Source organism: Sceloporus undulatus, chromosome 3 (genome assembly GCF_019175285.1).
Source record: "Sceloporus undulatus isolate JIND9_A2432 ecotype Alabama chromosome 3, SceUnd_v1.1, whole genome shotgun sequence".
Classification (NCBI taxonomy): Eukaryota; Metazoa; Chordata; class Lepidosauria; order Squamata; family Phrynosomatidae; genus Sceloporus; species Sceloporus undulatus.
In genome coordinates, this window is record NC_056524.1 from 12,992,769 (window position 1) to 13,003,164 (window position 10,396).

At 41.3% G+C, this 10,396-nt stretch overlaps 1 protein-coding gene across 1 annotated transcript; it reads left to right on the forward strand.

Moving 5' to 3' along the window:
* Nucleotides 1–1,579: 1,579 nt before the first annotated feature.
* HIKESHI (heat shock protein nuclear import factor hikeshi) lies at nucleotides 1,580–9,927 on the forward strand. The gene is made up of 5 exons (XM_042456207.1): nucleotides 1,580–1,704; nucleotides 2,993–3,230; nucleotides 5,417–5,568; nucleotides 6,858–6,976; nucleotides 9,698–9,927. Exons 1-5 carry the CDS (start codon nucleotides 1,675–1,677, stop codon nucleotides 9,750–9,752), a joined length of 594 nt encoding a protein of 197 aa, XP_042312141.1. The 5' UTR covers nucleotides 1,580–1,674; the 3' UTR covers nucleotides 9,753–9,927.
* Nucleotides 9,928–10,396: the final 469 nt, after the last annotated feature.

A 10,396-nucleotide genomic window follows, 5' to 3' on the forward strand; every position in this document is an offset into this window, starting at 1 on the left:
GATGCAAATACCATTTACTTTATGAGAACTAAAAGTTATTGGATTTATATCCTGCTTTTGTCTCAAGATGGGATTCAAGGTACAAAGTGGAATGAGAATCTGTGGCATTAATCTGTTGTTCTTGCTTTAGGACACTTTAGGCTGCATCTACACTGCAGAAATAATCCGGTTTGACACTGCTTTCACTGGCCTGGCTCAATGCTATGTAATTCTGGGAACTGTAGTTTGTGATGGCCCCAGTGACCACCACAAACTACAATTCCCAGAATTCCATAGCATTGAGCCAGGCCAGCTAAAGCAGTGTCAAACTGGATTATTTCTGCAGTGTGGATGCAGTCTTTAGAGTCCTTTAATGACAAGGACTCTAGGCAAGGAGCCAGTGTGGCCTAGTGGTTTGAGCGTTGGATTATGGCTCTGGAGACCATGGTTTGAGTCCTGGCTTGGACAAGTTGCACTCTCTCTGCCCCAGAGGATGGCAATGGTAAACCTCCTCTGATGCAACCTGCCAAGAAAACCTTGCAATTGGTTTGCCTGTGGGTCGCCATAAATTGGAAACTACTTGAAGGCACACATTGACAAGAAAAGATGGAGGAAAAGGAGTGATTGGCTGTAAGAAGACTTTGAAAAAGGAACTTCTTTGTTGGACTGAGGCTTTCTTCTGTAAGATATGGCTTGTGCTTCCTGATCAGGAAAGCTGACCAGTTCTGTGCTTAACAATACTACAAAAACCTCTTCAAACCATAAATTGCATGTGTTCACTATAATAGTACAATTCTGGGCATCCAATGAAATAAAGAAACAGTATAAAACATTTTGAAAACGACCATACTTTAAAAATATGTTATTGACTTTATGCAGAGAAATAACCCAGGTTGACACCACCTTTAACCGCCATGACTCAGTGCTATGGAATTCTGGGAACTGTAGTTTTGTGAGACATTTAGCCTTCTCTGTCAGAGAGCTGTGGTGCTACAGGAAACTACAATTCCCAGGATTCCCTAGCACTGAGCCAGGGCAGTTAAAGCGGTCTCAAACTGGAGTATTCCTCTTGCAGTACTTTACATTGGAACCAGGACCAGAACATACTGCAGAAACAATCCAGTTTGAGACCGCTTTAACTGCCCTGGCTCAGTACTAGGGAATCCTGGGAACTGTAGTCTATTGTGACCCAAGAGCTTGCTCTCTGACAGAGAAGACTAAATGTCCCACAAAACTACAGTTCCCAGAATTCCCTAGCATTGAGCCAGGGCAGTTAAAGCGGCCTCAAACTGGATTATTTCTGTAGTGTGTTCTGGTCCCTAGTTCAGTTTTAAAGTTGTGAGGAGAACAAACTCCTTATTTGTTATTCTATCCTCCCTTAAGTTCCTCAAACAACTCTTGCTCTTTAGCTAGCAGCCAAAAGACTACATATCCCAAGAGGCCTTTCGACAAGTGTGTAAATGACTTCGCTTCGATCTCTGCGCGGTGCATTCTGGGATAGGTAGTTCTCTTTCCGAACTGGGGGAACTAGCCAGAATGACTGGGAATATTTTGCTTCCGCTTAACCCCGGACGTAATATCTTTTTGGGGGGCGGGGCAGGGGGGTTGGGACAGGGGGCTTACATCTGGACTGGCCAGAGGTTTATAGAAAGGGCCTCCTCGGAGGAGCCGGACCGAGGTGCCGCCGCCGCCATCATGTTTGGCTGTTTGGTTGCGGGGAGGCTGGTGAGTGAGTGGGCGGGGCCTTTGGCCGTAGGTCGCCATGGAAACGAGAGGGAAGGGTCACCATGGAAACCAGACTGCACGGGGTTTCCCGAAGAGCGTTGCGGGGGGGTTGGTTTCCATGGCAACCTGCGAGGCTGGGCCTAGCGAGCAGCGGTCCCTCCAAACTGTGTGCCCTTTAAGGGATTTGGCTTTGGACTTCAGCTCCCAGAAGCCTCAGCCATGTCGTCCAATATGTGTGGGATTCTGGGAGCTGGAGTCCAAAGCCAAATCCCTTAAAGGGCCCACTTTGGATACCACTGGTCCAAATAAAGGCATTCTCCCTCCTCAAGTGAACTACTCTCTGCCTTTTAGGCCTCCATAGAAGTTGTGTGTGTGTGTGTTATATACATTATGATAACATACACACACATCATGTGTATGTGTATATGTGTATATATATATAGGAGGAAACACTGTGCATGTTGATGTGTGGCTTCCAAATATCCCCTCATTATTATTATTATTATTATTATTATTATTATTTGTATTCTGCTTTTTCACAAGGAATCAAAGCAGATTCCAACAGTATAAATAAAACATCAATTAAAAATTGCAATTTAAAAACTCAAAATAAAAACAGTAGTTGAGCTATAAAAAAAGATTGAACATCAAAAAATCTAAAACTATCCAATAGGAATGCATTAACAATTTTGGGCAGATTAGCGTAGGAAATGAATCTTCCTCTAGCGGAGGGGGACGGGGGTGATGGTACCAATCAGTTTTGGTGTCGGGATCAATAGCTTTTGCGGACTTGATTATTTGCAGTTTCGATTACTACGTTCTCTCCAGGCATCTCTAGCTCCTCCAGCGCAGTTCTGCCAGAAGCTGACCATAGAGTTAATCCGCCTTTCTCCCAAAAACTGACCCTATAGAAAAACACAATAGAAAAACATGTTAAAAACAGAATTAAAATAACCTAATTAAAAACACTACAAGTTAAAATTTAAGACATGCCAAAGTTGTGCTGGAGGACCTAGAGGTTCCCAGGGATAAGGCTTCTTCCCTAGGCATTTGTAATTCTTTGGTCCACTTCCGGCAGATGTGGACCAAACACTCATTGGAGGACCTGGAGGCTCCTAGATTGATGTTCTCTCTCTGTACTAAAAGGAATGGTGGTTTTTTATTTGCGGTTTTTCCACATTCAGTCAGTGTGGAGGGACCACTGTATATGTACACACACACACACAAATATTTATACACACATACACATACAAGCACTTTCATTTAACTACTTGTTTTTATTTTGTAGGTACAGACAGTTGCACAGCAGGTAGCGGAAGACAAGTTTGTGTTTGACTTGCCAGACTACGAAAGCATCAACCACGTTGTGGTCTTCATGCTGGGGACCGTGCCCTTTCCAGAGGGCATGGGTGGCTCCGTTTACTTCTGCTACCCTGATGAGAACGGGGTAGCGGTGTGGCAGCTGCTGGGCTTTGTGACAAATGAAAAACCAAGTGCCATCTTCAAAATTTCTGGCCTAAAAACTGGTAAGAGCAGAGAGCCCAATTACTGGAACCTAGGAATATATCATTTTAAGGATTGGCCACTGGTGGCCAACATTTTAACTCAGCCATTGTGTTGCTTTCCATGAGCCTCACAGCATAGCCCTTGGTTTCAGTTAGCCTGGCAAGAGAGAGGGGAAAGGTTTCTATAACCCCCTCCTCTGTGCACAGCTATTTAGGTGATTAGTGAATGGGGTTTGGCAGCTGGGGAATTATGGGAATTGTAGTCCAGTGCATCTAAAGGTACCATGTTGAAGGCTCTTGATTCACACCTGGAAGCCAATGGTTGAGGCCCATAGAAGCAGAGATGTGAAATCTGTAGCCTTTGTCCATCCTTAGTGTGGCCTCTCTGCATGGAGGAATTCTGCCCATTTCCCTCAATGGGCAGCTGATATGCATACATGCATATAAACAGGTGCAGCCCCTGAACCTTTAACCTGTGCCAGATAAAAGTGCCCATAAGGGTGAGAACTCAAGCTGGAGAGGGGGAGAAGGAAACTCTAAAGCATGTTGTCTGTGTCTCTGCTCTTGTAAATCTGTGTCAGCTGTTTGGACAAAGGTTGCTGACCCTCCAGTCCTGCTGAGTTAACAAGATTTCTTTCGCCTCCCCTCAGTTAAACAAGGGATTTATCTGAACTAGGCTTTACACGGCTGTCTCCACAGCTGTGCATAATCTAAAAAGGCCTTAACTACCCACCCCATTCTACTAATAATTCTATTTTTTAAACTAAGGCCGGTTACAAACTGGCATTTGGGACGTCCGGAGGACGTCCCATTTTAAAAAAGGGGCGTCTCTTCTAGACGCCCCTGGGCCTAATACAGACTCCGTCCATACAAGATGGTGCTGCCCTTCTACATGGCCGGCGCCATCTTTGCGTATCAGACGCTGAGCGTCCGTACGCGTCGTGTCCTTTGTGACGTAGCGAGTGCGCCCCTGGCGCCTCGCTACGTCGCAAATGCAACTCTAAAAGAAGCTCCATTCTGGAGCTTCTTTTTCGGTCTGCACGGGAGCCGCGCCATGTGGAGGCTCCGGCTCCCCCGCGGACTAACCGGCGGCAGCAGCAGACCGCCGCAAAGCGGCGGTTTGTATCCCGCCTAAGACTATCTCAGAGAGTTTTTAATGCCCTCTGATCTAACATGGAAAAGAGAAAACTGGGAGCTGGTGTTTGTGTTGAGTCCTCCTAGCAGATGTCCACATATGTTTTCTGGTAATCCCTTTTATGGTGGAAAAAGAGGAAACTATATTGATTCTGAACTACACTGCCACCCTGTGTCAGCTTGAATTCCCATCAAGCAGTCAGCTAAAGCAAGAAGACTGTCCTTCCTGTAGCGTAACACATCTTTTTCCTGGTTTAGTTTGTTTCTTCCCATACATTCTCCAAAGTCAGGGTGGGGAACTGCAGAGGGGATAAGGGTTGTTTCCCCTCTATGGGTCTCACTGGCATCCCCAACATGACCAGGAATGATGGTCTCTTGTCACTTCTGAAAATTGGCCACGTTTCTGTTTTTTCCCTTCTCTTTCTTTCTCTGAGGTATAAGGGATTATGAGAGGTACTCAGAAAGAAGGGAATATAAACTACATTTTTAATGGTTTTGCTGCTTTTGGGTTATTTTTTTTATTTTTTATTTTTTTATTATTATTATTATTATTTTTTTGGCCAAAAACATTTAAAACAATGGCGGGGGGAGATCTGGGGGCCTTGGAGAAGCTTTGAGAACCTCAGGGCCTGAACAAACAGGCCAAAATAAAGCTGTTTTGGGTCACTTTGGAGGTATGCTGTTTAAATGATGCATACATCCTAAGAGGCCGGAAGCCACTCCAAAGCCATGCGTATGTCATTTAAACATCATACCTCCAAAGTGACCCGAAGCAGCTTTATTTTAGTCTGTCTGTTCAGGCCTTCAGAATCCAATCTTCGGAGTGGTGAGAGGGAGCATGTGCAACTCTTGGGCCACAGCCATCACTGCCATAAATGATTGCTAGAGTTTGTGATTTTGAATTATTTTAAAGATATCATTATTGTAGAGCGGTGTTGTGTATTTCATCCTGCTAAGAGGATCGATGCCACTCTTGTTCAAGAGGTCTTGTGTAAATCTGGGGATTGTTTAGAACTGATCTCCTATGGAGACAACAGTTAATGTATTAAGACTATTTTTGATGTCTCTTTTAGGGAAGGGCAGCCAACATCCATTCGGAGCCATGAACATCCCCCAAATGGCATCTGTAGCCCAGATTGGAATTTCTGTGGAGCTGCTGGAACTCTTGGCTCAGCAAACTCCTGTAGCAAGTGCTGCTGTATCATCAGTCAATTCATTCACAGAGGTAATTGGGAAGCTGTTTTGATTCCAGTTATCATTGGCAGAGCAATCTTATTGTTACCAGGCCTTGAAGCATCGGGCATTATCCAGTATGGACAACTGATGCACTAGTGAATTGTTCACTGGTTAGGCTAGTGCTCATTCAGCTGTTTCCAGAAGAGTCATGACCGAAATCTATCTATCTATCTATCTATCTATCTATCTATCTATCTATCTCCATCCATCCATCCATCCAATTTCTCACCTTTCTATGAGCACAGGATTCAAGGCAGCTTTCAACCATATAAAACAAAGTACAACTAAAAACCCATTAATACAAAAGTTTTTTAAAAACCCAGTTAAACCACAATTCTGTTTGAAAACCACAAGTTAAAAACTGTTTTAAACAACCTTCTAAAATATAAACAAATATAGACACAACACATCCGTAAAAATGTTCCATCTGCTGCAACAGGTTTAAAACCAAAGACCTCCCTAAATTGCTATGGGATCCCAGAGACACTTAAGGTTAAAGTATGTATAGATATGTTTTGTCCTTTTTTGCCTGCCAGATGAAGCTGTCATTTCTAACATCAGCATTAGAAGTCTATTTTAAAATAAGACTGGAAAACTACTTTCTCTCTCATCATTTTGATGTGGTGGTTTGGCACATCTGTGTGTATACAGGCTGACAAGAGGCCAAAAGCATATGAAAGTATGGAGTTGTCCTATACAACACTTGCTTCCTAACTAATGTCCCTGATAGAGGCTTGTAAACTTATAAATAATATTCAGTGACAAAATACAACACAAAATCTCCCTTTGAGACACTGTTTCTCTAGTGTTGGTGGGATATCATTTTTTGTATCCCCTCCTTCCCTAGCTTTCACAACTGCTTGTACTGTATTTGTCCCAGTCTACCTTCTTGCTGACATGTCTGGAAGCAGTCTCCTTACCTGAAGCCTGTTCTGAAACTGGTCATGATTTAGCAAATTCAAACAGATCAGCTGAGCATGTAATCACAGCTGTGTAGAAACTAGAGATACGCACCATTGTTTTATCATATTGAGGGTTGTATCCAGTGGTTGTGCAACCAGTCTTTCCTGTCCCCTTCTCCACCTCCCCTTTTGAGATACCTGTAACTTCTGAAAATCCACTCTGTAGGGTTGGGAGCCCTCTTGAATGGTAGGAGTGTGTTGCAGTGCCATAATGGAATTGCTTGTAATCAGATGGGAAATGGTGTTACAGTATGTTTGCATGCTTTTGTTTAAATCATATATAAGTTCATTCATTTATTTATTTTGTGTATTTCAGTTCACTCAAAAGATGCTAGACAATTTTTATAACTTCGCTTCATCCTTTGCTGTCACTCAAGCCCAAATGACACCCAACCCATCTGAAGCTTTCATTCCTGCAAACGTAGTTCTGAAATGGTAAGGAGACAAAAACTTCTCTGCAGCTGTACATGGTCTTGTGAGAACTCAGTTTCACCTGTAACAGCAATATTAGAATTGTAACTACCCATATAAACTCCCATAGCATTAGTTGAGTAAACATGGATTGCATCCTACTAGCAGTGTAGTCTTGTGCATGTCTTGTAAATAGCCACTCACCTGGTTACCTGTGGCAAGCCTGACTTCTCTCCAGGTGAGCAGGCACAGAATGTTTACAAAACGTGGGACACTGGGGAAGGTATATTTAAGAATATAACATCAGCTAAATGTATGTGTTTAACATGTAAATAAACATTTTGATGGGCTCATCTCTTTGGACTTATTTAAAAGGAGTTCTGGTATATCAATTGAATCATAAAAACTGTCCTTTAAAGACAGTATAGAACCAGGTGGACACACTGCCTCCTTCAAGACCTTGAAGGACCATCCAGCCCCCTTCCTTCACTTTCCCAACTTTACTTTATTTTTTTAAATTGATTAAATTAGTCAGCAGATTTTAAAGAGTTTATTTTTAATGCAGGTAGTTAGAGAAACTGCAGATAATATTAAAAGAGATTCTCTACTCTGTGTGAGAGAAGAGTAAAATCCCTTTTATAGCATGTTCTCTCTCTACTGACATGCGTGCACACTAAGAATGAAAGCTTAGAGATCTGAATTTTCCATCACATCATCTTGATAAACTGTGTTATTGTGTGTTTTCATATACAGATTTTTACATTTTAGCAGGTAGATGGTCTGAAATCATGATGAATTGATTAGGATTTTTAAAGCTTAGAGAGTGTTTCCTCATCACTGTACATTTTATTACAGTAGGATAATTAGTCTTGTAATCACTTAAGATTTGCTTTTTTATATTAATTTCCCATTACCCATGGGCTAGGAATTTTAAAATCAGAAAACAGCCGTAGTTGCTAGTGTGCTTTAGTAGATACTACAACCCAGCATTTTATAGTAATTAAAGAGCTGAACTAGGAATATGAAGATCCAGATTCAAGTCCCCATTCAGACACCAACCATCTTGTGCTAGTCATCTAGCTTCAGCCCAATCTGCTTCATCAAATTGTTGTGAGGATAACATAGGCTGGGGAAAAGGACAATAATCTATACCACTTTGAGCTTCTAGGGGGAAAGGTGAGATACCAATTAAATATTCCAAATATTTTATGACTCAGTGTGCATAAGAAGTGCCTTATCTCAGTAGCTGTCCTTGTGCAGGGAAGCACTGTTCTCTGTTTCCTTGCTCAGAGAGATTTGGCTAAGGGTGATGCAGACTGCTGCTTTTTTGAGTGCTGGCAGTGCTGGCAACAGCAAAGAAAAGGAACTCATTATACAGAATGTTTATACTACATCTATAGTAATGAGAAATAGTGGGTAAGAATCCCAGGCCTGTTGTATTCTTAAGAAATCTTAAATGATATTGTGTTGCTACTTCTAAACTAAGATGGTATACAGTGGACCCTTGTTATCTGCTGGGGTTTGGTTCCAGGAACCCCATGAATAACAAAATCTGTGTATGCTCAAGTCCCATTAAATACAATGGCATAGCAAAATGGTGTCCCTTATATAAAATAGAAAAATCAAGGTTTGATACTTGAAATTTATACCTTTTTGAATATTTTCAACCTGTGGATGCTTGAATCCGTGTATAAAAAATCCATGGATTTGGATTGTTCATATTTAACCTTTTTTTTTTTTTCTTTTTAAAGAGTTTCAGTATTGCCTTGGGAGTTTTTAAAGGGAAAAAGCTATGTTGTAAATACGGAAGCAAATAAATATTGCACAGAATTGTTTATTCATTCTAATCTTACTCGTTTATTCTTGCAGTGGTTCATTGAGATGGCATAGTAGCAAAGTCAGATCTGTTATCCTTCACTTATTCTGTGTATGTGTGTGTGGAGGGGGGAAAGATTAATGGCTTAATTCTTCTATTCTCATGCATGTAAACATCCCCACAGAGAGCTTATGATGTAGGGTAGGATATAAATATTTTAACCAAATAAAGGAAATTTGCTTTTTCTGGAGTACCTGTCCTTGATCACATTTATTCTCTCTTACCTTGGTATGCTATTACTATATAATAGCTTAGCCTATGTGACGTAACTTAACTTTCCTCACAAAGATGCTCTGGGTTGTTACGAAATTAAAACTTGGAAAATAACAAACCAAGTATATCACAGGTGGAAAATGGCTAGCCCTTCAGATGTTTTAGACTAAAGCTTTTAAAGTTGTTTTCCATTGACTCTGTTGGCTGGAATTGATGGGAACTAAAGTCCAAAAAATCTAGAGAACCCAAGGGTTCCCAGTCTTTATGTGTGTCTTTTTTTTTCCCCTTTGAAGGAAAGGTAGGACATAGATGAGTCAACAAAGTAGATGTAGGAGCCTTCTTATCTGTAGGAACAGCCTTCGTAACAGTAATGTGGAAAAGATTAGCTGTTGGAAAATTGTATCTGATTTACAGGAGAGGCTGATAGTGTATGAAATGACTGGGGGAATGACATGGCATTCAGCATAGATGTTTGCAGGTTAGATAAGCCTCTGTACAACTTGGGCCCTCTGTTTGTGCCCAAAGGGGAAAGGTCAGGTCCTTAATTTATGTTTCCTCCCACAAACCCAGCAATGTAGCTGGAAGGTTCCAGTGGTTTGTGTCAACGGTGTGTCATGATTTTCATGTACTGTATATTCATTTCCTCTTTTTTCCAGGTATGAGAATTTCCAAAGACGACTAACTCAGAATCCTTTATTCTGGAAAACATAATCTTGAGTCAAGTTCTTTGAGATGCACTATAGCCATTCGTCACATCTTGAAATATTGAGCCTACTAAAGAAAATCTCAATGGATTCATTCACATTTGAGAAGAAGGAGGAGGGAGGGGGAAACACAGCTTTTGTAATATTTTTGAGACTGTTTCAAATTAAAGCCCTAAAAATTATCTCTTGTTGTGTTTGTTTTCTTACTTTAATTAAAAGTGAGTATAGCCCAAAGAACTCATGAAATGTGAACACATCTATTTTGATTGAATGAACAAGCCACAAGGTCAGTTGTTTCTTCTTTAATGTACCAAGCTTTGACACATGCTTTCCAAATGGCAGGTTAAATTATATCAGAAACCTGTATTGGCACTTAGGGCTATACAGTTCCATTAGTAACCTCTTGTGCTAATTAATCACCATGTTTTGCAGACCTGCTCTTTTTAAATTATGTGTTCTAGGATTGGGGCAGGATGGAGAAGAGGTATAGAAAAACAGACTTTTGGTGTGGGATTGCAGCAGCATATCTGCAATAAATACTTCAGATTTGTACATTAAACCCTGAGCTATTACTTCAGAAGCAAAATAGTATCAGTGACTTCTTACTGTTTTAAAGGGTACATTTTACAGCATGCCTGCGCCATATGTGGG

Excerpts from the sequence above, each read along its gene's own strand:
- HIKESHI (XM_042456207.1), top strand. The coding sequence starts at position 1,675 with ATGTTTGGCTGTTTGGTTGCGGGGAGGCTG. Across the intron at positions 1,705-2,992 it reads GTTTGGTTGCGGGGAGGCTG|GTACAGACAGTTGCACAGCA; the intron begins GTGAGTGAGTGG and ends TTTATTTTGTAG. Across the intron at positions 6,977-9,697 it reads GCAAACGTAGTTCTGAAATG|GTATGAGAATTTCCAAAGAC; the intron begins GTAAGGAGACAA and ends TCTTTTTTCCAG.